General features: G+C 40.2%; 1 protein-coding gene across 2 annotated transcripts; it reads right to left on the reverse strand.

The window, feature by feature from the left end:
• Positions 1 to 780: 780 nt before the first annotated feature.
• plcd3 (phospholipase C delta 3) lies at positions 781 to 26,609 on the reverse strand. 2 transcript variants are annotated; one of them, XM_011477902.3, is made up of 15 exons: positions 26,375 to 26,609; positions 11,924 to 12,091; positions 8,213 to 8,441; positions 7,625 to 7,725; positions 7,036 to 7,281; positions 5,822 to 6,023; positions 5,596 to 5,740; positions 5,307 to 5,459; positions 5,069 to 5,221; positions 4,840 to 4,990; positions 4,600 to 4,716; positions 3,006 to 3,184; positions 2,303 to 2,438; positions 1,889 to 2,038; positions 781 to 1,802 (listed from the first exon to the last, which is right to left on the reverse strand). In XM_011477902.3, the coding sequence occupies exons 1-15, from the start codon at positions 26,463 to 26,465 to the stop codon at positions 1,660 to 1,662; spliced, it is 2,364 nt and encodes a 787-aa protein (XP_011476204.1). In that variant the 5' UTR covers positions 26,466 to 26,609; the 3' UTR covers positions 781 to 1,659. The 2 variants fall into 2 exon arrangements, with proteins under 2 accessions (XP_011476204.1, XP_011476203.1); XM_011477901.3 differs by having other exon boundaries at positions 7,036 to 7,261; positions 7,596 to 7,725; positions 26,375 to 26,608.
• Positions 26,610 to 27,173: the final 564 nt, after the last annotated feature.

Raw genomic sequence — 27,173 nt, forward strand, 5'->3', positions numbered from 1 at the left:
TATAAAAAACATTAAGCAGTTAGAATGTAGAATTGTTTCAAAGGATGTGTTAAAATATGGCCAGGCATTAAATACTCAATAAACTACAATGAATTTTGCTATAAATTTATCGAAAATCAAACAGACATTTAAAAAGTACTTTTTTCTTTACATCAATTATAGGCATTAATATTTTTTCTTACTTCCACTGTAGAATTTTGCTTTGCAAATGTGGTGCTTAGGGTGGTTATGATAAATGTAATTTTTTAAAATTATTATTTATAATTAAGTATTAGTTAATGTAATTTCTGCAGGAAGGAGAAGCACATGGTTGACAATTTCTAAGAGAACATTGGATTAAATAGAGATTGGCTTCTTACAACCATAAATTTGGATAACAAGTTTTATAGTGTGAACTCTTTTGCTATTTTATATAGCCTAAATTTGTGCTTATCAGCTTGAATGGAGATATGCATAGAAAAACAACCACTTCAACTTTTTCTTTTTAACTGTGGTTGAAATGAAATAAAAGAAAGCACAAGGACAGCAATCCCACACATTTTGGAGCCATAGGGGAGTCAGATGAGGTCTTGCTGTAAAGCGACAGATCTAACCCTCTATTGCCGTGTACCTCTTAATTATAAACCAGTAGTTTTATGACCTGTTTCATATTGAACATTTTTGTACAAATCTCTAACTTTGACATTAAAATGTGCACAGCAAAAAAATAACTTTTTAAACATGAAATCATAGCTTATAATTATTTAGGAACATGCGAGAATAAAACAATGAAAAGAAAGGTCGAGTCTCATTTTTGTGGTGTTATTATTGCTTTACAAAAACACAGTCTTGGATACATGATACAAACACAGGCACTGAGGTATAACACTGCAAACTGTTCACTCATCACAGATTCAGTCAAAAACAATTAAGGCATATACATTGTATTTATGGCAAACTCAGTGCTTCTCTTTTTCTATCTCTGACTATAAGTATTCCCTTCAGTGACGCTTTAAGGGAGCTGTTGCGTCTTAATCCACAATTTCCTGATAACAAAGAGCTGAACAAGACTTGAGGCCAGAATTTAATACATTTGTAAAATGATACCGAACCAGTACTTGCATATCGGTGGTTTCTAAGCATGATGGTTAAAACAATTTTCAAAGGTAAGTTTAAAGTGCTAAAGTACTCAAAGTATTGAGTAAGATTGATTTAAGAAAATTCTGTTCAATCTTTTGAAAAACTTGGGTTACACAGTAATAAAATAACAAATCTCTAAAACGGTTAAATTAAAATATATTTAAAAAAAAACAGGGATTACACATCTTTGTGGTAAAAATCATATAAGTATCATTTCTGTTGAGGTACTCTTCATCTTTACATTAACAAAACAGTTAAAAACGTTTTCAAAACAAACTAAAATGTCAAAATAATAATTCTGTCATGGAGGTTATGTACGTTTAAACACTTAAGCATCCTATAAGGGTGTTTAAGGCTCCTTTTCTTCTTCATTTTTGCCCTGAATAGACCAAAAAAAGTCTCAAAGTGCATCTGAGAAACTAAGTGGCTGAACAGAAATTGGACGGGTTAAGTTTGAGGGAGTCTTCACATTCAGCGTTTCTGCTTCTAAAGGTCTTTGTTGGCAAAAGAAGCAGAATTTCCTCCATTTTCAGGCGTGTTTCACGCTTTCCTCTTAGCAATGGCCATACGCTCTGACAGGGTTTGAACTGGAGGTCCTCTGTGGCTCACTTTCACATGGACAAAGAGTGTAGCTGGAGACAGACTGGAGCCATCTGCCTTCAGGAGGTGGATGTGTCGATAACCTGAGACAAAAAGAAGATGTCAGTTGTGACACCAAAGAGAAAATTTTCTCTTTTTCATCTGAACAGGACAAATCTTTATGAGCTACCTGTGCGTAGGCTGGTGAAAGGCAGAGTAAACTGCCCCACAAAGTCATTTTTGACCGTGTGATCGTGGTCCTCCACCACAAAGCGCACCAGAGCCAGTTCAGGGACCTGAAGCTGGAAGCCCAGAGTGCAGTCCCAACGTGGGTTGAAGCCTGCAGGGGGCGCCAAAGAGCTGTCAAAACACTTCTAAAGAACCCAATCACAGCTGAGCATTGGAAGAAAAATGTTTATGCTGCATAATAAACAAGTCAAAGGAAACTTTGTTATACATATTTTTGTCTTAATGTTTTAAAAACATTAATATTGTATAAAAAAATAACTGTATTATGAAACACACAAATCAGTATCATGCAGCTAAAATTAAAGGGTTCTTGTATTTATGTTGTTTAATACACATAAATACATTTCAAAATTACCATTGTTGTCAATGCGATGGGTTTTGTTTTTTGCATTGTCAATACTGACTCCATGAATTTCTACAGAAACTTGCGGATCCACAATGGCGCTCGCCTTCTCTGTGTTGACTTTTGGCAGCTGCTGTGCAGTTAATACCTACAAAAAACAAAAGAAATTGGTCGGTAAACAGTTTAAAAAGGCTGGATTTGGGCATGGGGGGGGGGCATAAGTGCCATCATCACCCACAAAAATCCTCAATTAACTAAGGAAATAAAAATTATATTAAAAAAAAAACTCCAAGAAACAGAACAATAAATGAATACATAAATAATGTGCAGGTCCCAAGCCGGGTAAATGCAGAGCATAGTGTCAGGAAGGCATTCACTATAAAATGTATAGACATAAAAAAGATCTAAGGTTAGATGAACCCATAGCATGGTTTTCTAAACATTTTAGGTCTTTGACAACCCAAAGTCTCGGCATATCCAGTGTGGGGCTGGCTAAATTCGGGCCTGCTAAAAAGCATTTTTAAAATCCTAGACTTCACTGACTTTCTGACCCCCCCATCCCAAGGATTAACAGAGTAGAGCTCAGTTTTTATTGCATTTAAAGATCCACACATGTAAACAGAAGACAACAATGTGGATGCAACATTACAAATAAATGAATGAATTAGATCTCAACATTTTATTTGCTAATCGACAGATTCATGCAACAGCTCACTCGTATAGTCAGTTGTGTGGGTGTGTGGCCGGGGCCTCCACCGGTGTTCTCTGGGTCAAAGTTGGACGTAGGGCTGCACAAGAAGCTGGGCTTGAGCACGTAGCCACAGCGACCGTTGGCTAGGAAGCGACCCTGATTAAGGTCCATCTGCTCCCCAGGTGTCTGAAAGTTGAGAGCCACTGAGCGGCACAGAGAGAAGACTGGAGTCAGCAACAGTACCAACAGATCTAATTATAAACAGACCCACAAGAGAACCTTAGTCACAACTGCCCTTAAGGGTGGATGCGGACCTGCAGCCGAAAAATGGGCAAACCTATACGGGGCACACAGGTGGCCCATAGAAAATATTAAGATTGTAGACCGCTCAGTAAACAGTAGAGCGATAAAGTGCATGTAAATTATTTTCTACAGGCATGCTGTGAGTGACAGGTCGTAAGGAACTTTTATGCAACACATGGGGTCAAATACGGGTGAAATAGGTGAGATGCTGACATGTTATAAAGAGTTTTTTTATTTTTTCAACCCCCAAATCCTGCGCACTGTGCAGGGTCCCGTTAGCGCCGTTTAGGTGATAAGTGTGCGCCCGTTTGTGTGCAGCCTGACTGTTAGAATTTAAGAAATTGGTCAATTAAGGTAAATTTTGTATGGGCACTCTCGAGGCGTCTTACGTGGACTTACGCATCACATGCACACCCCATCTGTGTAGCATTTGCGTGTGGTCTGTAAAAAGCCAGTACTCCCACCTTACAAACAACTGGAGAGTGGCGTAGGGCAGCGTACAACAGCATCACCCGTATGTCATAAGTGCATGTAACTTACATTCTCCTTACAAATACTACAGATACATTTACCACACACACACTCGACAATGATAAGTTCCATTGTCATGACAACCCCATGAGGTGGCCATACGAGCCTCAAGGTAACTGCAAGACACATTCATGTAAAGACAGGTTCACACCGGGCATGTGATGCTCGTTTTAAGAACCCGCTAAATGCACATTCTTGCCTACAGTGTTCACACTAGACAGGCAAGGAGGGGCTTCTCCTTTTTCTTTTGCTACTGATCACTACCGAATGTACCTACAGATGGGAGTGAGAAATGTTGAAGTGGTGCAAATCACATGAATCTTGCTTCAGGTTTTTTTTTTCCACAACTCTATTCCAATAAATGAAAGACTTGGGATCGTATAATTTCAGCCGGGCACAAACCGCGATTATTAATTTCTCCTCCATGATCAATGTTTTTAACAGTTGGCACTTCTGTGAATTAAAAGAAACACCATCTATACGTCACTTCCAAATCCAAGTCCCTGATTGGTTCAAGTTTGATCTGGTTTAATTTACAACCGATGTTCAGTGGCTGCGCGTTTTGTATGTAGAGCCCGAAAACGGTCCTAAAAATGTGCGTAGTGACACGTGAACGCATCGGTCTTGAATGTGGAAGCCATAAATGCCCATATACACATTTACTTAGACTTTTGATTGAAAGTGATTGCTTGAACATTGCAGTGTGAACGTAGCTTCAGAGAGTTATTTTTTCAAATTTCAATCATCTTTGCTTTAGTCTGGGTTTTTAGTGGGGAGTACCAACCCATCTGGCAGCCACTGTTCCACATATCCTGAGGATCAAAGTTGGAGGATTGCAGACGCTGGCCAGAGGGGTAGATCCGGCTCAGCTGCCTCGTGTTGTGTTTTACAAAAAGCTTCCCTGCAAATCAAAATAAAGCAGCATGCAATGACACACTGCAGGGCTAATTATAAACCATTGTAGATTTATCTGATCAAAAAGACATCTGAAATCTCCAGGAGGTAGATATTTCCCCTGTGGTACCTGAGTCTTTGATGAGCTTGAGAGCCTCACACTCAGAGAAAGAAGACATTTCATTTGGAGGCATGTTGGATATGTTGTCAAACCCCTTGAAGTTGACACTCTTGCAGTAAACCACCAGTTCTGACAGCTCCGGGCTCAATTTTGAAGAGACCTAGATGCAGAAAATTATGTTTGGTTGGCTCAAATGTGTTCAACAAACGCTCAGACTCATCAGTGCTTCTAAACTCACATATGTAGGATCCTTTTTGGATGCGCTTTTGTTGCTGCTAGTCTCATCGTCTTCACAGCTCGACGCAAAACTGGCAGAACTTACACTTTTGCCCATCTGACCCAGGCGAGACGACTGCGTCTTTCCTTTCACCAGAATTCGAAATTTAAGGTCCTGTGAGGAAGGAAAGGAATGCAACTGTAGATACCCAGAGGGGCTACCTGTGTGCATGTGCATGCATGCTTTTGTGTGTGTGTACCTCAGGAGAAGGCAGCTCAGTCAAAGGCAGGTCACTCAGAGGCTTTGTGAGGAGTTTCTTCCCCAGGATGGTGTGGAGGTGTTTGGCCATGACTGCCTGCTGCTCCATAGAGCAGTGGTTCTCCAAGGACAGGACCAGAGGGTACGGAGATGCCTGCAGGGACAAACACTATGAGGCACTCAAATGCAAACTTAAAGCAGCGATGCAGAGTTAGTCCAGCTTGTTAAATCCCAAATTACTCATGCGTGTGACCACAATAAGGTCAGTGGGGTGTGAAACAATGTCATACCCGAAAGGCATACTGGTTGATGGTTTCTATGACCAACTTGAATGGAACCTTGGAGGTTAGGGTGTGACCGTGGTAAATGACAGGTTCTCCTTTATCTCCATCCCAGCAGTCCAGCTCCACACAGCGGCAGCCCTGATTCAGAGCCCTGATGGTGACAAATGCATTTTACGCCACAAGAAAATTATAATTCAGCAACAGAGAAGGGGGGAGGTTTTCTGCTCCGTACTTGATGTACGGCTCAGTGCTGCTGGTGCTGGTGACCTGGTCTTTGGTCAGGTATGTGTTGTGCGACGAGGAGATGAAGTAATGAGCCAGGGGGCGGGTCATGTCCTGGTAGACATGCGCATGTTCAGGGTTGAAGACATCGTTTTCCTGAGACAGCATGTACATGGTGAAACCGTTCTGAGTCATCATCAGCTTCTTCTTCACTGCAAAAAATAACATCAAGCTGTTAATCATTAACATCGAGGTTAATCTTTTTACTTGAGCTCCATTGCAAGCATTTTCTAAAAGCAATGATGTGTTGGAAACGAAACCATTGTTTTGTCGTCAAGAGATACCATCTCATCCTGCCTCTTAGAATTATGGCCTGCAGCAGTCCTAGACTGCAAGGACCAGATTGTTTATGCAATTCTACTTTCCAATTGTGTGTTAAAACAAAAGATTCACCCCTGCCACATACTCAAAACCTCACCAAAATCGCCACACTCCTTTATTTAGATAATATTTAGCAATTTTCTCATTTTTGCACAATTTGGGAAAAGAAAAATTTAGTTCCAGTGATATTCACAAAATTTCACACACACCACCAGGTTACGTCCACAACCACCAAAGTTTTGTTTAGCTTCCACCTCGGAAACAGGCCGCCATCTTGACCTAAAAAAAGATCCCCTTTAGTAGAAATTGGAGGATTTTGCTCTATGACCACATAACTTCTCTACTCTAGCATCATTGGGAAGCTACTTGGGAACGGCGTTAGCGTGGCGAGCTCCTAAATGTGGGGTTTCCCTGTTATTCACACATTTTGTAAAGGAACATTCTGAGAATTTAAGGCAGGAATCATTGCCTCAAGCTCACCGATATGATGTGACAGACGATATGACCATATTAGGAATGTGGGCGTGGTTAACAAAAAAAACTCAGTTGCCAAGGAAATCCAAATATTTACTTTTGCTGATTCTTTTAAAAATGGCATAGACTTGTTCGTCATCCACTGGCGACCAAAAAATTAAATGGTTGCTATGGACATAAAACTAACAGAAAAGCCGCCCTTTTGAAAAATGTGTTTTAATGAATTTGTCCCAAGTAATTTTGGCCAAAGTGGCAGGGGCAGAGTGAGAGGTGTTTAGCACCTGCTCAGCCTCAAAAAGGGGTGGCCTGTGGGCCATGCAACGCCGCTAACAGCCTCACTTACTCTAGTACCTGCTTTTAGGGACTTACCACTGTCGTTGAACTCATAGGTGTGTATGATAGTCTGAGCATGACTCAGAGAGGCGTCTTCTCCTTGATCTCCAAGGAAATCCCGCAGTTCCGGCATGGAAAGCACAGAGCCATTGCTTGAATAGCGCCTGAATATGGCATCCAGCTCGGGCCGTCGCATCAGTTCCTTGCAGAACAACTCGATCTCTTTGTGTTCCAGGCGGCCATTTCCAGACTTGTCACAGCGCTGTGATTCAAGAAAGGGTTCTGTGAAAACAGGCAAACAAACATACCCCATATACCCACAAACATTTAGGAAATTACTCTGTGAGGGTCATTTAGGGGTTGGAAAGATCAAAACCCCAAAAGATTAAAAGATTTTAGATGCAGTAACGGCCCTCAATAAAGAAGTAAACCCGTTTTTTTGGTATGTTGTGGGAAAGATAAGGAGAAGGAGATAAAGATGTGTCGAACCAATGCTCAGGTTATTGAGTAACTATGTAGACTCTTTGGTCTATTTTTATCTGAGATAAGCTGCGATTTCCAAAGACAAAGATTTTAAACTCTTCCGTGATCCTGACCTTGAACAAAGAGCGGGCGTAATGCTCACTGAGGTCAATGTTGATCATCTGGAGAAGTCGTTTGACCTCGTCGTAGCTCATGTTGCCGTCCTGGTTCTGGTCTGCTTGCTTCAAGTAGCTACGAATCCAATTGCAGAGAGTTAAGGGGAAGAAAAAACTCTTAGTGACTGATAAATGACGTCCTACAGCGATAACTGGGTTACGGCACAAATGTATCAGGTTATATGGCAGCTTTTAATGGGCTATTAAATCACTTCTCGCTGAATTGTTGCCGGTCTTTTGCAATCCCTATTGGATTTTTCTCTTACCGTGTTTATTTGAGAGGCTTGATTTATTACATTATATACTATTACTAGCACTACAGGGTCACCAAAAAGAACACGCAGGATATTCTGACTTGACACCAACAGAGAGACTATGGTTTAGATGGATTGTGTATCACAGTCATAACTAGTCTATATTTAGACAAGATAGTTTCTTTTGGTCATCACTTCTCACATAACCTCTGCTTAAGATGAGCGAAGGCACATGTGACAACAGAGTCTGTCACCATAGCAATGTTGTTCAGCTGCCCTATATTTATTCAAGCACTCTGGAAATGCATTACTGAAGGATATTGGTCCAGTTTCTCCTTTTGCGTCATGCTGGCCACCCGCTCCTTTAGGAAGCGAAGTCCTCGCACCCAGCGCTGGGCCTCCTCTGCCGTGGGACACATCAGGTCCAGGCTCTTCCGATCTCCTCTGAAGACCACGGAGAAGCACTGGTTCTCCGGCATTGAACCGGACAGCCGTCTGAGCGCGTCCGATTGGCAGCCCTCGCGCACACAATCCACCTCAGTCACTGCAACTGAGACGGGAAAGGGAGAGTTCAGCTGGAGAGCAAATACGGAGCAGTTTTATGTCAAGGTGTGAGATAAAAATAAATTTGACTCGATAAAGAAATTGTAAAAATACTCGGAAACCAGGATATGCTTCCATTTTTAGCGTGCAAACATAGAAAAAGGATTAGAGATAAAAAAAAACAGATTTCTTGAAATGTCTACAACATTTAAAAAACAGTAAGTTTAAACTTTTATTTACTAACTGCAGTATATTTCATGATATGTTTTTACTAAAGCAGCGACTACAACCTCAAGAGCTTCTCTAGGTGGTGCATTGTCTTCCGTCATTGTAAATCTTTTATTTGACAAGCTCTTAATGAGATTGAAGTCAGGCGAGGAACCAACGGCTCTGCGCTCAGCCCTTGTCAAGGTCTCTGCTGGAGAGTTGAGCATTGGAGCTTTAAGAGACATAATTTCACTTTTTTTGTGTTTACCTTTTTGAAAACTGTCAGTAGGATTAAACCTAATGTCATTTATAAACCCTGTAGTTCCAGCTGACTACTTATTAATGACAGAAGCCCATACCATGACTCATTCTCCCCCTGCTTAGACCCATCTGATCTGTTTGCCACTTTGCCTGATCACATCCAATAAGCAGAGTTTGAATTTGATTTTAGAACGAAGAGCTACACAGACATTTCACCCTTCAGGATCACATTTACTAAAAGCACAGTGTAAACATGGGAAATAGTGACACACAAGAAACCTATGAAGCTCATATTTTGTGTCTAAACAAGAATCTTTGACCTAAAGACTTTGAAGGAGTTGAAAAAAAAACCATTTCACTTTAATCATGTGGTCACTGCATCACTCATTATGACCCTGATGCTACATGATTCGATAGTCCTGCAAAATGTTAGCAAAATACACAAAGTTGTGTGAAATTGATGCACAAAAGTGAAATAGAATTACTCATAAGTTAATAAATCCACTTTTTGTTGTGACAGGAAGTGGAAATGTTTGTTTTAATATCTGTCTTGGTTCTGTTTAGGCACTGCAGCCTGCACCTCTTTCCCTGATTGTACTTTTTCCTATATTGATGACATTGCTGTATTCCTGTAAATCTGTTTTGGTACAAAGACTACTAAAACTTAAAAAATAATTAAAACTTCAACATAAAATTGTGTTTTTATGTCGGACAAAATGCTGTAAACTTTTCTATTACAGCCACGACCTTTTAAAGTTTTCTGATTGGTAATTAGAGGACAGTGGTTATGTTCTGATTCTGCCACTAAAGATTCATTGTCACTGGAGCTCTTTTGTGTCAGTGCCATGAAGCCTGCAGCACAGAGATCTTTGAGTTGGGCAGCAAATAGAGACTCTCCCAACAAAAGCTTCATTCTGATGGTGGAGGTTGTAAAAGTCTCTGGTCTCCACCTCCTCAACATTACGCAACATTCGTGCTTTGCTCTTCTCTTAGATAGGTAGCAAAAGGGGGTGTGGCATGTGTGCATGTTTGTGGGGGAAACAGAAGAGCTTTATAACTATGTACAAAGTGCTTTTGAACGGAATTTTGAAGATTTTGGATCAAACCTGACCCGAAGTGGTGTCTACGGAGCAGTAAAAAAGGAGCCAGGCCAAAACTACTGTACATTCTTGTTTCTGCTTCCTGTTGCATTTTATTCTGAAGCGACGGGCTGTATTCATAAACTGTTGAGGCACCGGGAGCCAGGCCCTTAAAGACCTGTCTGATTTTTGTAGTTATTTCAAAAGCATTTCCAGGGGTCTTTTAATTATTATTGTGCCGTTTTTAGCCAAACTTAAAGAGTTTTTGCAGAGCAGCAGGATGTCATCAGAAATTCACCTCTGACTTTTGGGCGGGACCATTGGCACGCAGCAACCCCACCTCCTCCTCCCCGGTCTGTTGCTGAGACCTCTCTGTTTGCGCACTTTCCCTCTAGCTTACAGTCAAACGTGCAACAAAAACGAGCAATATTGAAGCTTTCCAGCCATACAGTTTTGAATCAGATTCCAGCTCATATGACGGAAACTAAAGATGTACATGGATGTAGTCAGAGCTTGCAGGCTGCCCAGCATATGCTTTTTCTCTTTTTAAAACTGCGTTTTTTTTGGCTGAACCTGATTCACAACTATTTGAATGAAAAGATACTTAGACATTTAATAAATGCCACATTCAAATGTTTAAAAAATAACACTACTAAATGGAAGATTAAAAATTGAAGGCCGGTTGCGACCCTATGACGGTCATGCTTTATTTCTGGCTGCAGCACAAACCTGCACATCCTCACTCTCTGGAGTTCAAAGGTAGCAACCAAGTGATAAGAAAAGCAGAGACTTTCCTCATACAGGTTGGCTGAAACCAGAAGTTGCCCTGAAGTGAGCTTTACTTTAAGGAAAATGTGAAGACTTTGTGTTAGTGCTAGTGTCCAATATTGCTTGCATTTTTGTTTTACTGGTTACGTTAGGTTGGGGTTGCTAAGAGCTGTAAGCTAGTGGGAGAGTGTGTAAACAGATAGATGATCAGGAGGGGAAATAACGTAGTTATTTAAATCTTTATTTTGGCTGAAAACAACCCTTTTATACCAAATCAGAACATAATTGGAGTGGAACTTATACAGAGCTGGACCGCTGAGGGAGTTCTAACAGTTGATTGGTTTATTTCAAGCAATTTTCAGCAATAAAAACAAAGAAAAGAGACAAAAATATTACCATTAATTGTTTGAATAGGAGCAAGAAGAAGCAAATATATATAATGCCACCCGTTTGTCCATAAATGCTTTCTGTGCCTGCTGCAACGGCAGCTTTTTTAAAAATCAATCTGCTAGTAAACCTGAGAACTGTCTTCCTGTTACAGGAATCCTAGAAAGAAGCTTAAAAAAGCAATAGGGTAGAAAAGATGTGAAGTAAATGATCATAAATCTGTTCATACCCTGCTGTGTTTTTGTTTTTTTTAATAAATCATATCTAACTGATCCTTAAATAGACTCTTTCAAATGCACGGATAGCAGAAATTTGAGAGTCAAGTGTTAACGTTTATCAGCAGTTCAGTTTCAGGTATCCTCCCACTGTTCAAGCACTTTTCTCAGTCGCTGTTTACCCTCTTCCCAGGGCAGACAGGAACAAAAGGAGAATTACTGAAAACCTATTTTTCTTTTTCGTGAGCTGAGTAAACCTTTAAATCCAGAGCAGACATTTTCAATCAAACATCATCAAAAAGGTAAAGGCAGTTTTGTTTGGTTCCTCTTGGGTTTGAAAATGCTTTTTGCTGCATTATATGCTGATGCTGAGCCTCTGCATCTGAGAGGAACAAGCAAACCTTTCAAAGTAAAACAGAGATGAATCTCCCACCAAAGTGCAGCCAGGGTGAAAACTTGCACTTCAGTCCCAGTCGAGTCTTTAAAAGTCTGCGACATTCCTGCGTCTGAGAGCTCAGACCAGTGCAAACACACACAACAGCAGAGCAGAACTTCTTTGCAGCCAAACTCACAGGTCTGCTGGGATTTGCCTTTGAAGGAGCTCTTGGTGGACTCACACCACACCGTGAGCCCGTCGTCCAGCAGCCGCAGGCTGCGGCTCTTCTGCCAACTGGAAGAGCGGACCTTCACCATGCTGGAGCCCCGCATCATCACGTGGACATCTTCATTGTCCTGAATCCCTGGAGCATGACGACAGTCAAGCAGAAGGAGAAAACGTTATCCCAAAGGGAAACACAGCAATTTTGGAGAGCAACTATTTATTAGTACTTTCAGATGCTTTTCATTTTTAGTTCTCTTTCATTTCTTTTAATTTCCAAAAAAATAATAAAAAAATAAAAGATTGTACACAGGTTCTTATGAAAATGAAAGAGAATAGAAAGAAAAAAAAACATTTTTCTGCCCCTTTTACATTCTTAGAAAAAGCAAAAACAGAGCGAAAGAATCATTTAGAAAAAGTAATGTCTCTACACATAAATGTGTATATATATATATATATATATATATATATATATATATATATATATATATATACATTAAGCATTACATCAAGCATCAAGCATTCACAGTTTAAGTTTAAGGTTCACTGATTGTATTTTAGTTGCAAATCTTTACTATTTTGTTGAAGGTGATTTTGTTTCTTTAATTGTTTGTTTTATATCTTGACTCTTCGAATTGAAACAAATCTTTCCGTAGGTTTTTTTTTAATTTTTCGGCAAAAAGAAAGTCCCACATCCCTTTAAACTATAATTTCTGTCTTTTTTTAAACTCTTCTCTGTATTTTGTGTGGCAAAAAATTCTGATGTGTTTTTATGTCTTAATTAAAAAACTCTGTGGTCAACTAAATCTTTGAATTTTAATATTTTTAATTTACCGAATAATGGATTGGATGGATCTCTGTAATTACTACCAGAGATCGTTTTTACTGCCTTTTTGTAGAATAAACATTAAACCAAAGTATGTTTTATCCGTTATGAATGAAGGAGTTATATAAATACAGTACTTTGTTATCTGAGTTAACCTTATGTAAAACAGCAGCTGTTTTTGTTGTATTATTGATATGGGATTACAAAGTAATGCCCTCATCACTGATGACACCCAGAAATGTAACTTGCTTCATTCTGTCAATGTCATTGGAAATTCAGATGTCTGTTTCTAACTACCATATATTGTTGTTGTTTTTTTTTGCAATTTTGTGATAATTTTGTTGTGTCATCAACAAATAATGTACATTTGAACTTTTGGATGCACTTACAACGTCATCTATATACAAATTGCATAACTTGGGTCCTAGGACAGACCCTTGATGTACTCCACAAGTCATAATGCAAACATTTAACTTAGCGATATTTTGTTGTCTATTGTTTAAATAACTTGTTAACCATAGAAGAGCTTTTCCTCTTTCACCATATTTAGTCAATAAGACAAATATTGTGGTTTAAGGTGTCAAATGTTTTTTAAGTCAAACAATTCAACTTAATTCAAAGGAAAAAGTCCCTTTAAGTGACTGTTTCGTGTTTTCTGACTGGTTGATGTGTTCCTGCTGTTTGTCCCTCATGAATGCACCAACATCAACCCAATCAAAATAATTATTTTCCTTGCAGTGAACATCAGCCTCAGCTCATGGATGAAGGTTTGAAAGAACAAGACAAATTTGCATTGACTGGTTTTAAGAAATACAACCAATCTATTAGAAACTATCATAGATGTTTCTTACTTTAATGTCAGAAAACTTTTATTAAATATCCAGACATTACAAAGAGGTAAAAAAAATCAACAAAGATCTGGAGTTGTGAGTGGACGTTTAAACAAAGTTTACAGAAACTTCAGGCAAAAACAGATTTTAATGGGCAGCCATGCATCGCTGCTTCTTTTGGGATAAAAATAGTTTTTTCTTGCCGCTCTTTTCAAAGAATCCAACCTAGCTTTCAGTCTTTCAGTTATTTTTCTGTGTTTTTGTCCTCTGTTCATGTCTGAACATCCATCCAGACACAGTTGGCATCCTATCCCTCTATCCTCTTATGTCTTTGTCCGAAAGCTGCCAGTGCCAACTGGATGCTCCTCAAACAGGGCCCCCAAAACTGCAGCACACAGAAACTGTTCTCAGCACCTTAGACATGTAGGGCCCTTGGTAGGGGGGGTGCTTGGACATCACTGCCAGCAAGCAGCGGATGTCCTCCTAGCACCCTACCCGCCAATTTTAACCGCACCTTAGACATTTAGGGCCCCTTGGTGGGGAGGGTGAGGGGACGTCACTGTGAGTAATCAGGAGACGTCCCCTTAGTGCCCTACCCGCCAATTTTAACCGCACCCCCCTTAGTACACACACCCCTCCCCCCTCAATATATACATCCCAACATAAACACACACACATGCACACACACACTCTCTCAAACACACATACACGCACACACATTTTGCAAGGAAGGTGGGACCTAGGACCATCTGTCCCCTGCCTCTTCCCTGGTGGGGGGTACGGGCCCCTTTGCAACGGCGGCTGTGTCCCCGGGGTGCTGGCTTCCTGGGCCCGGCGGTGCTCTCTCCGCGCGGTGGGGGGGTTCACATTACATCTGAGCCGGGGGTGTTCGTGTCCCTGGGGGGTGGGTTCTGGTCCTTGCTCCTGAGTGCTGGGCCCCGCCAAATTTCCAACTGTGGCCGAGCCTGGTCGGGCCATATTTACAACACCCCTTGTGGGCCCTCTTTTTTCCCCGGGGTTCCCCCCTCCTGGGCGGGGGCGGCGGGCCCCTGCCTCGCTCCTCCCTGGACCAACCGTTGGCCGGGCGGATGGCTGCCTGGAGTGCGGAGTGGGTCTCCCTTGGGGGGTCCTGGCCCGTACCTGGGGTTGGGGCGGGGGGATGCCCGGAACTCCTGGGTGGTGGTGGGGTGCTCGTCTGGGGCTGTGGGCGTCCTTCTCCGGTGGGGCCCTGCGTTGGGTTCTCCCGGCGCGGCGGGGGGGCTGCTCTCCTGGTTGGGCTGGGGCGGCGCCCTCTTTCCCTCCGTGCCTCCCTGCTCTCTGGCTCTGGGGGCCTTGCGGCGGCCCTGCTGGCCCTGGCCTGGGTGGCGGGCTTGGTCGCCCGGGCGGCGGTTGTTCCCTGCCGGTTCCCGTGTGGTGTTGGGGGGAATCCGGCTGCCGCTGCTGGTGCGGTGGGGGTCTTGGGGTGGGGATGGCTGGGCACTCTCCCTCCTTCTTTTCACGTTCCACCATCCATTTTAGAAGAACATAAACACTCACCTGAGCACAGGTGTCAGCTCAACAGACTGAATGACTGAAATATTTCACACTAGTTGGTTTTAAGGCATAAGTATGCGTGTGAACACTATCTGTTTTGTGTACATGTCGACAGGTGGACATTTTTGCAACTAACAGGTGTGTTTATAACATTTGAGTGTGTGTGTGGACAGGCTCCGCCCTTTTTTTTTGTTTTTTTTTTACATTTGAACCTTACCATAATGATTAACACCCAGTAAACTTGTTGCTTTATGCTGCTTCATGGTCTTATCCCCCTTCCCCTCCTATTATCACCCCCTACCCCCCCTCTCTCTAACGTCCCTCTTTCTTCTTCCCCTCTTTCCTTTTCCGTCCGGTCCAACACCAAAGATTTTCAGACATGTTTGAAATTAATAAAGTTTGGCCTCAATTACAAAAGGGGTTTATTCAGACATACCTTTGGTTTGTCTGAAGATTAATAACCCCTCTTGTTAAAGTAAAATATGTCCAACCCAAGAGGCCCTCAGCTCTCATCTGTCTGCCTAGCTGTTGGACAGGACAAGTTAAAAAAAAAAAAAAAAAAAAAAAAAAAAAAAAAAAAAAGAAACTGTTCTCAGCTCTGTCGCCTCCCCCCACCCTCCCTGTTCTGCCAAACACAAAGAAACCCTCTCCCCCTCAAGACTCACATTAACAACAAGACTGTTTTTCCTAGCCGTTACCACATGCAGCGCCGGGTACTGACACAGCGAGCTGCCCAAACAGCCTGAACTGGATCTGCTTCGACCCAGCTTTAACACCGCTCTGCCGTTTTGTTACAGCAGAAAATCTATTTGACATTCGCCTCTTTGGCTGGTCAAATTCCCCTCCTGGTTAGTAACCATGAAGTTCAGCTATGTGGCCCAAGGAATCTCAGCATGAAAGGGTCTTAGAGAGCGGTTAAAGGTGTTTGTGTTTAGTTGCAATATGAATTTACAATGTTTGCACAGACTCACCCTTTCACAATACGCTGTTACGCAGCCAGGCTCTACTATGTCATCAATGAAACTCAATGGAAACCTGTAAAACATGTTTGGCCACCTGAAGCTTCTCAGTGTGCAACAGATTAGTGGAAAGAAAAATAGAGGTGGATAAAAAGCAAAAGATAAAAAAAAGAAAGTAAGAAACATCAATTTAGAACAAAACTGATTTGCAAAATGAAAATCCTGTAAACAAATCTATAAATGGGCAAAGGATCATGGGTATGTTATTAAAATGTCTGTTTTGTGACAGTTTGTTTGTTGGTTGGTAGTCTTTCAGCTCAGAGGACAATAAAAAGCAAAGATGGTCGCATCATTTGTGCATGAATCCCCCTCGCTCCTAGAAGCATACCAGCTCCTCCCGGGAGAAGCTTCGCATTTCCCTCAGCAACTGTCACAAGCGAAAGCAAGCGCCAACTCCATGCGAGCATTTGGACACACACTCAAAGGGAGTTGTGCATATGACACTACCGCAGGGCCGGTGGAAGTTTCTCTTCTTGCCTTGCAGCTGTCCACAAAAAACCTCGTCTGCATTTCTAAATCTGTCAACGGTCTTCTGGAAGCCAGAAAAAAAAAAAAAAACAGATTGGAAACCAAAAATTTGTGAATCCAGAAAGTTTTATCAGGAATGTTAGGATAGAAAAGAACACAGGAGTGCAGATGACAACATTTTTAAAGTTTGTCTTTGTCTATCACATTTAATTGATAATTATTTATCAATAAAATCTAAGAAAGAGAAATGAGGAAAAATGCTGCACTGTCCCCTTTTACCTGAATCACTGCCTCACTCTCTTCCTCTACCCTTCCACCAGAATGTGATAAACTCATTAAAAACAAAAACACTATTTTTTCTAAATGGCAGCTTTCCTGTTAGTTTAATCTCCATAGCAACCATGTTATCTTTTGGTTGCCTGGGGGTGATGGACAGGTCTATGTCAAATTTTAGAAGAATCTGCAAAAGTGCATTTTTGGATTTTCTAGGAAACTAAGGTTTTCTAATATTTTCGTATTGAATGTTGTGTCTTCTGGTGCTGCTTGAGCCAAGGATTCATTTACTACGTTTTTCACAATATTCAGATGAAGGTAGTATATGAGGTGGTGAAGGAAGAACAGGGGTTCATGCAGCTGGTCATTGAGGCTTCTGATGGAAGATTATTTGGCCAAGATTGCCGTTTAGTGCAACCATGGAGGTGCTGAAGACCTCAGGTCTGGAGAGCTTTGCTCAGGACTCCATCTGGGTCTGCGGCTTTGTGTGGATCTACGATTTAAGTTTTCTTCTCACCTGGTGTTCTTTTAGCTGAAGGAGGTGGATGCTTGAGGAGGTCAGTTTGTTTATCAAAGACAGCTTTTTCTTTTAGGTACCTGGACAGGATGCTAAAACATCCTCACAACTGGGTCATTAAAAAAATCCTTCATAACTTGAAGGATTTGTAGTTTGTTGAAGATGTGTAGTTTTTACTCTGTCCTGTATTAATCTTTATTATTTATCCTATGGTTTCTTACTAGAGCATTGAAACATAGTAGATATGACAGAAAAGATTTTCCATTTGTTGATCTGGCTGAGAAAACCTGGTTGATTTGACATTTTTGTTGTTTTAAAGTTCTTCTTTTTAACTTTTAAATTGATTTTACGGTGTTTATGTCTTTTTTTTTCTTCTGTGTTATTTTATCAAGGTTACGTCCTTAAGAATTCTACAAGATTTTTGTCTTGTCACACTTAGTATTGTCTTAGTCAGAGCTGCCCTTGTGGTTGGATCCGCGTGAAAAATGAGCAAACCTCTACTGGTGGCCGGCAACAGATAACAAAATGTTCATGCACATCTACGGGCAGCACGTCATAGCGAACACTTAACACGTAAGGGTAAGTATGGGTGAAGTAGGTGAGAAGCTGGCACGTGGTGCAGTGTTTTCATTTCTTCAACCCTGCACCTTAATGATGCTCATGTCATAGGTTGTGTTGGTATCCTACAGGCACTTTAGTATCACGCATGAGTCAACCCCAGGCGGCTGCATGCGGGTGCATGTGATTAAGGCCTCAGTTGTTGTGTGTCTCATTAGTCATCACCTCTTTGTCCCTTTGGTTTCTTGGATCACGTCTAAATGCGTGTTTATGCTCATTGCCGTAAAATGGTTTGCAGTACTGCCCTTCCCTCCCCTCCACCGCACTTTAATTTTTTACAAAAAACTTTTTTTAATTTTCCTACCTACCAGCACCACTTTCAGATAAATTTGTGACACACAAACATATCTAATATTTTGCAAATCACCACTCCCTGCAGCTGTTTCCTACCGGTAAGAAATTCTCTTCCAGGAAAAGTTTTTTTTTAACTCTCAATCTAAGGTAAATAACCAAGCCTTTTATTTGAAATGCAGAGTTTTGCTGTTGCATGTCTGATAGAGAAGGAATTTCTATTACTGTTTTGGCTTGTTTGTGGTACTTGGCAACTTGAAGTCAAAAAGTTTAGACATAGAAATGTCATTTTGACAGTTTTATGAGTCTGACCCATTATAAATAAAAATCTAAAAGAAATGTAGAACGACAAAGTCAAATGCCAAATATCTAAAATATTTTTTAGCAAAACACAGTTTGTATGAATCACGTCCGGCAAAGTATGTGAAATACCTCATACATGCCTGCTTAAAAGCATCTAAATGGATTTACTGGTTCAGACTCTGGGTATATAAGTACACAAATAAAGTTTAGATACATTTAAATGACTCCTGCTTCACCTTGTGGTCTCCAACACCATGGTGACTTCAGTCTCAGGGACGTCTGCCCCCACAAAGGTGTCTCTGAAAAGTCACCAGGACAACACCCCTGAGTATTGTTGAAGAATTCCCTGCAGCTATTTGGTTTCCCTTTTCGGTTCGTTCCTAGGTCGTTCCTAGGCCTCCTGAACTTCATTCATGTGACACGTTTGCTTCAAGCACAACAGCCGCCTACGCTGAACTGGAAAAACATTGAACCCAAACAGTTCACTTGAATAGATACAGATTTAGAAACAAGTTCAGGCTACGTCATTGTCATCACTCCTTTGTGTCAGAGTTTTGCTTGAGTCATTGAAGTGTTTTTTAATCTCAAGCTCGGTCATATCAGCGCTTTAAAAACAGGCTGCAGAAGAGGAGTTTTTTGGGGAGAGGAGGCAAAAGTGTCGGAATTTCCGAGTTGTGTGTCAACCAGTTAAAGGGCTTACATAATGCAAAATCAACTTTTTTTTTTTTTTGCTTTTAAGTGTATTATAATGTTCATTCCTCACAAAAAATCTGCCCAAATTTTTTGCTTAATTGAGCATTTCTGAGCATTCCTCTAAAAACCTGCTCTCTGGGCACCAGCCCCTCCCAATCCACGAAAACTAGCGGGTTCTCACATTGAGACGTAGATTAGGCAGGAACAGCCCCTTCCAGGCAGAGTCTGCACTGCCATCACCGCCTCCAGGCTAACACACATACCCACTTTCTCCGTGGAGCTAGCGGTGATCTTTTTAAACACTTTCCTTTTATATGCACAATCTCCACATCCATCTTTGCAAACGTTCGAATGTTGTTTGTCTTCGTGAGCGAAATGCAGACACGCTGCAAAGGCTGGCTCTAGGATGAGCTCATGAAATAGGCAGCACTCATAAGGAGCCTCAGAGATCGAGTCCTTCTTTTTACATCACCCACCTCAGGAGAACATAAACACCCACCTGAGCACAGGTGTCAGCTGACAGGTGCACAAATAGTAAACGTGACAGAATGAAATGCGTTACATGCGTTGGTTTGTGTTCATATAGGTGTGTGAACTGCAGATGTGTTGAGTTCATGTTGACATGATTGTTCGTGAAGATTTCTGGAGCCAACAGGTATGTTTGTAACTCTACAGTATGTGTAAACAGACCCCGCCCATTTTTACTAACATTTACACCAGTAAAGATGATAATCCTCCAGCTACTTGTTGCTTAATGATTCTACCCCCCACCTCCACCTCATTTGTAATCACCCTCCAGATTTCCTTAACTCCCCTTCTCCCCCTTTCTCCTGTGCCCTTACCCCCTGTCTGTAACATCCCTCCCTTCTTTCCTCTTCTTCTTTTCTGGCCGGTCAAACAACAACAAAAAAGGATACAAATGTACGGTAATCAATTTAAATAAAGTTTAGCCTAAAATACAAAAGGGGTTTATACAAATACACACCTTGTGTGTCAGAAGATCCTGAACCCCCTGTTGTAACAGGAAAATATGTCCAACACAACATTACAGTCTGCTCAGCTGTTGTAAAAAAAGATTGAGTCGTCTGGAAAATGAGCTGCAAAAATAACCAATTGCATTTTAAAAAAATCATTCTTTCGTTTGCACAGGTTAATATATTATCATATATTTGGATATAGTTTACTCTGACAGGCTTAAGAAAAGCATAACATGGGCTCTTTCATGTTAATTCAAGATTTGACTAAACGTAATTATGAGAGAGTAACTTCCCAAAAAAAAGTAATCATTCAGAATGGGACTGCTTTTTTGACAACTGTCGTAATTTAATTACCACATTTTGTACTTCTATTTTGTGGAGTATAACTTTAATTTTGTTACAGATATGTCCCAGTTTTGTGATATTAATTGTTGAAATTTGTAATCTTAATTCAAATAATATAATTTGCAAGTAAAAACGAATCAGTTGAAACATACTCCTCCTCGTAGTACATCGTATGTTAGTAAAATAATGCATCACTGATTTTTTCCTATAACATTTTGAAGGATTTGAACAACGCTGAAAAAGACTATAACTCGCTGAAGCTAATTCAAGTAAAATTTATTTCCCCAAAATGATGAATAAAGTGGCGTCGTGAAAGTGTTTATCTTTCATGAGCAACAGCCATTGTGTCAATATACTTTGGGTTTTTCAGAATTTGGTTTTCAAACAAAGGACTTGTACGGTTTAAAATGTGTAGCGCGAAGATCAGTTGACAAGGATGAAATTGGTTCTGGACTTACTCTACCAATAATTGCTTTATCATTGCAGGAAAACCGTCTGTGGATCTGGCTTTACGTCCTGGAAAACAAAAGCTGGTCACTGCGGCTCACCTGTAAGACCAGCTGTGACTAAATACTGCGTCACTCAGCCACTACGCACATTTTGTGCATTTTCAACGTTTGAAATTTTGGGTTTTCGTGATACATACGTGATATAAGTCATTCATAAGTGTTTCTTGCATTCGTCACTCGTCGATGTACGTAGATGTCTATCGAGGGTTTCGGCCGACGGGTCTCCACGTGAATTCAGTTTCGAGCTATTCAAAATTTTCAGTCGGTTAAGAATTATGTCAAGTATGTGGGTTTTTTTTTACAAGGTCAATCTTACGCAATTGTGTGTGAATTTTGCAAGATGCAAACGCAAATTTGAGGCTTTCCACGACTATGCCATGTATGTCTAACGGACCTTTCACGCATGTACCATTGATATGTATAACTTTTATATCGCGTAAACGACGCACATAAACGTCGCACATAAACGCCTCGCATATCACGTTCAAATTATGTAATTGACACACGATGGTTCTATGTTGATTTATGTTTTCTTTGAGTGGTGTATTCATACTTCTTACGAGGTTTTAATGTGGTTCATTCGTGAAACATCTGTGAAAACTTCACGTAAAGACTACAACTTTTCTTGCTTTTTCCACATACATCTGATTTTCCTGCGTGCAATATGTGCAAAATGTATGTGGCGCCTGTGTGACACGGCCTAAAGGCTATAGTGCAAACTCAGAATTAACTAATAATTAGGTAAAAAGCTACAGATTCAAATCTCCAATTGTTTGTTTGAAACATAGAAAAGTCTGTTTTTCTGATAGACCACAAGCATCACCGTAAAAGAGGAAGAGGCTTTTATTTTGACGAGAAGCAGAGTTCTTCTCAAAAAAACACACGGATGGGTGGAAAAACCATTGAAACCACACAGTCATAGCCTGTACCCAACTTTTGTTTTGGTCAAGCTGTGTTGTTGTGTTATTTTTATGTGGTGTTCTCATTTCAAATAGAGCTTGGATCAAACTTCAACTTGTGTGTTTTTTTTTGGCACACCATCTAATGATCAGGGTTCCTACTTCAATACTTATGGAAGTATTTGTCTCATTTTTTCAACTATAAAAGATTCAAACAGGGCGCTCCTCAACGCGTTAAACTTCATTTAAAGGAGGTTTAAAGCGCACAGAACTGTGGAGGAGTGAAAATGAAAGAACAAAAACAACACCGTCCAGTTTAGTTGGATTCTATTTTTCAAATCTTTCTTCTGTTGCGTCAAAATCTGTTTTGTCACCCAGTCAGTAATCAACTGTTTGGTGAGCGCCAGTAGTGTCCAGCATGTTTACTCTTCTTGGAAAGAGAGCAACAATGGTTACCAATAAATGTCTTCTCCCCGTAACGTTTCACAACAAATGCTGGAAGTCCCGACAACAAAATGATTCGCATGAACCAGAAGGATTTTCATCAAACGACATGAAAACACTGAAAAAAACTTTCATATCTGGGAGAAACATCATGAAAACCCAACAATGGAGGTCCAGCTGGATTAAAGATTAAGATGGAAAATTGAAAATAAGTCTTTTACTGAATCTGAGTTTTTATTTACATGTATTTTGTGATTATTCACTGGTTGAAAATTTAAGGTGTTTTGCAACAAAAATCTTCTAAAACCCTAAAGCGCGTGTTGTTTAGCGGAGCAAAGGTATTTTCTTCTCCCTACACCTCAAATCCAGAGCTTCATCCAGAGGGAAAAAGAAAGAAGACAACTTTTGGGATGGGAAACTGAAACCTTCTGACTCGTTTATGATGAACTTCACTGTTTCAGAGGAGCAGAAGATCACGGCGATTCATACTTGTAGTGTCACAGCTTTAGGATGATCTTCCACACACCGTATGTAAATGTGCCACATTCTGATCACATTTGTCATTTGCGCAGAAAGATTTCACGCGTAGATAAAATAACCGGCTCAAATGGCAGAGTCTGCATCAGCTGTGGGTCACACTTCCAGACGTTTAGAGTCTAGTCAGAGAGACCATCGGGAGAAACTATTTTGGGCTGAGGACCTCAGAGCAGCAGCCGCTCACTGAGTTATGGTCACTGTTGAGAAAGCTACTTAATATATTACAGATTATTTATTATAGTTGTTCAAAAAAATTGTCCACTTTAAGTTAATAATGTTTGCAGATGTGGATCAAATAAAGTCTGAAGTAATAAATGGACTTCAATGTGTTTCTCGTGATGTTTTTCAAAATAAAAGGAAAAATGGCAAAAGATACTATAATAAAGAAAGAGAAACAGGAGGACAATGGGTTTACCAACTAGTTATGAGACATAATAGTTATTGTATGTAATTTAGTGGAGCTTTGTCTGTTTTATAGACATTTTTCACATTATTTTGACTTTATCATTGCTGTGTTTTTGGATTCATACATTTAAATTTTGTCTCTACCTTTGTAGAGACAAAACACATGTTTATGATGTTGTTTATGAAACATAAAAACAGTTTGATCTCAATTTTTGCAGTAAACAAAGACCTGATTTATGTTAACCATTTTTTTTGTAAAGTTTCAGGTTCATTGTGGAATTATCAGCCCCTCCAGGATTTTGCAGCAGTTATTTAAGATTGTTGCGGCCTAAAGTGCCTGAATTTGAGGCAACTTTTGTAAAAAGTTGCAACAAAAGCTGCTATGCTTATTTTTTTTTTAAAGCACCTCTAAAATTTAAATTATGAAATAAACTTCACATTCTCATGTCCCATCTCTTTTTATTGTGATAATTGCACTGGGAAATTCTGTACATTCACCATACACAGCTTTGTTGTGCTTTCACTTAACATTAATAGAACTGTGACACCCCAAAATGAACTTTTGGTCTGTCTTGCTCCCACAAACTCATATGTTTGTGTATTGATTTAAACAGACTTTAGAGAAAAATTAGATTCTGCAGGGAAAAATGATAGGCAGATTAAGCCTCACATGTTCTCTACAGAATCTTCCTCTTTTCCATTTCCAAAGGACCACTGATGAGTCGCTGTTTGAAGGCTTTGAGGAAAGGATCTGTTTCTTCTGCTGGTATTGATCGGCTCAGTTTCGGAGAAGGCTCTGCACTCTTCCTTTGTATTATCAATAAGAGTGAAATTGTTCCAGACTCTTTACGTTTTTCTGTTGATGTCGTTTTGTCGCACCTGGCGGTGTCTTCGTCTTTCCCCTCATCCTCGGCTTCCAGGAAGGAGCCACACTGGAAACAGTCGCGAAGCAACATCTTCACCCGTGACTGTTGTCACGCGGTCCATGACAGGTTGCATTAAAGTCCAAGTTGCATTAAAGTTGCAGTCGAAATGTAATTTCCCACGTGTGGGATCAATAAAGTATTTCTGATTCTGACTCTAAAGTTGCAAGGTAACAGTTGACGGGGTTTGTTTAACATTTGTGTTAATAGTTGCGATCACAACATTGCAAACTCCTGGAGGGACTGAAATATTGTGTAATATATGAGGAATTTCTGTGAAAAAACATAAGAAGTTGGTTGTACTAAAAATATGGACATTATTACACAAAACTACTTTAAAGACACATTATTAGAACAAGTTTTAAAGTAGAAAAAAAGGTCAAAAAGGCCTCAGACTGCTAAGGGGATTACATATTCAATACACAATATAGGTCCACACATCTTCATGACAGAAAAGGAGCTATTTTTGTTTTATTTCTGCTGCTCTACTAAATCTTTAAGGAATAAAAAGAGAAAACTGCACATAACTCTAATTTCGTCTTTACAAATATTTACTTAAATAAAACTTTATCTGAACAACTTTTTAGAACTTTCTGTTAGGAATTCCAAACTTTTACCCAGACAAAATGAAAACATGTTTGCTTCTGAAAATCTCCTGTGATTTTTATCTTCTGAAGTAAAAACAAATAACTTTTGTAACCTTTAGGCACGCCGGATAAAGTTTTTCTGCTCCACTAAATCTTCAAATTCAACAGTCCTGTATTGTTCGAATAACTATCTTCTCATTGAATTGGTTTTGTGTGTGCTAACCCCACACTTCATGAGTAAAATAAGGCAATAAAATGAAACAATTCTTAGCATATTTACAGGTTAGTCAACTAAAACTAAATGAAAAACAAAGGCTCTGAACATTACAGGGACCTTGAAGGGGAAATGGAGACCAAACAGGAAATCTGAGGCTCGTTAGCTTCCAAACACTAAAACAGATGTAGGGGTGCAACAATATTCAACTTAATCAATGAATTATATGCCTATAATCCAAGCAGATCGATCTGTCTGAGACAGGTTCATAATCAAACTGACCATTGGAAATTCGTTTCAAAATGAAATAAACCAATTTTGTCGTTACTGGAAAATACCATTAGGATTGAGGTATGGTAGGTTCTATTTTACTAAAAATGACCAAGTGCATCACAGCGAACAACACACACGTGATGGCAGCAAAAAAAATCCATCCTTCCAGTCCAATGTGTGGAAACACTTTGAATTTAGCAAAGTGGGCTGAACTTTACAAAACTAAAATGTGAATGGATTTGACATTCATTCTTGTTTGTTTATTTGTTTGTACACATATTTAATTTGCACTTGATTATCTTGCAAGAAATCCAAGGAAAATCTGGAAAACGTCACCTCCTGTTCAGTACCAAGTATTTCTCTCTGAGTCACACTGGTTGAAGTTTTGGCTAAAGATGTCCTGGATCGATTTTAGGTCAGTGAATCAGATCGTTCAAAAAGAACCAATGTTGACTATAAATCATACTGTCAACCACAACTTATATGAATTGATGAGTTAAAATGAATTATTATAACCTTAATAAAAAACTAAAAATAAAAATGTAAAGAAAAATTAAAGACTGACTAGAAATTTATCTCAGTAATTTGAATTTTAACCTCAATGCAGCAAGAAATGAGTTACTTTCAACACTGATCATGATGGTTGATGGTCAGTTTTAGGTCAGAGTGAGTACACAAACACTCATTAAGCTTCAGCTGTGATTGGCCAACTTCCATTTACACATCAACTCATTTTGTTTTCCATGAACAGGAATGATTATGAAGCAGAGGAGCTTGACAGGTTCACCTCCTCTGACTAAATGAAGGAGAGCAAGGATAAAACTTTTTTCTTCTTTCCAAAAGAGCTTAAATGAATGAGGAAAGTCTGTTAATGTGTGAGATGCAGTGACCCACTTTGATTTGGCTTCGTGGGGTCAGAATAAGATCTCAGGTTTCCTTACCGAGTCTCCTGATGGAGTCGCTCAGACCGTCTGCGGCCCTCCTGGAGCTCTCTGCGGCGTTGACGCACGGAGTCTTGCTGCTGCAGAACATTGCCGATCCTGGCTGCCACGCGGATCCCCTAGATTTGGGGGGTTTAGACTCCCCCTGTTACTTTTTATGAGCGCGAGACAAAAGTCTCTCACCGGCACCGCGCTCCATGTCTGACAGATAGTGAGCCCGTGCGTGCACCACGCAATGGGCGCGTGGCTGAAACTCCCTCCTACTACTCCTCCTCCTCCTCCTCCTCCTCCTGCTGCTGCTGCACCACCTTGAAATCAGGGATCAGCAGACACTTTCTTCAAAGCACAATCACTTGTCGGTTCTAGTTATTTATTACAGCCGATCAATTAAGAAAAAAAAAAAAAAAAACAATAAAGTAAACGTTTAAAAGAAATTACGCTAAAATAGTCTGAAATAAATCATTTAAATCAAAATGTAATCAAACTTTTTAAATGTAATTCTAAACGTAATACCAATGTAGTATTACATATTATTTATGATTTTATTCTGTACAAACGAGGTGTAAACAAAGTAAAAACCTGTAAATGGAGCGACAGTGCCCTCTGGTGGTGGTTCCTTGTAATTGCCACATTTTTTTTCCAACAAACCCTTCTGCAGTGCCAAAATTCGTCTCCTGCGCGTGCATCCTGTTTGCGAGGATTTTGAAGACGAGATCCATGACCAGAAAACTGGACACGTTTTTGTTTTGCAGAAGCTGACATAAAAACCTCCGATAAGTCCTACTAATGGAAGCTTTTG

Source organism: Oryzias latipes, chromosome 8 (genome assembly GCF_002234675.1).
Source record: "Oryzias latipes chromosome 8, ASM223467v1".
Lineage (NCBI taxonomy): Eukaryota > Metazoa > Chordata > Actinopteri > Beloniformes > Adrianichthyidae > Oryzias > Oryzias latipes.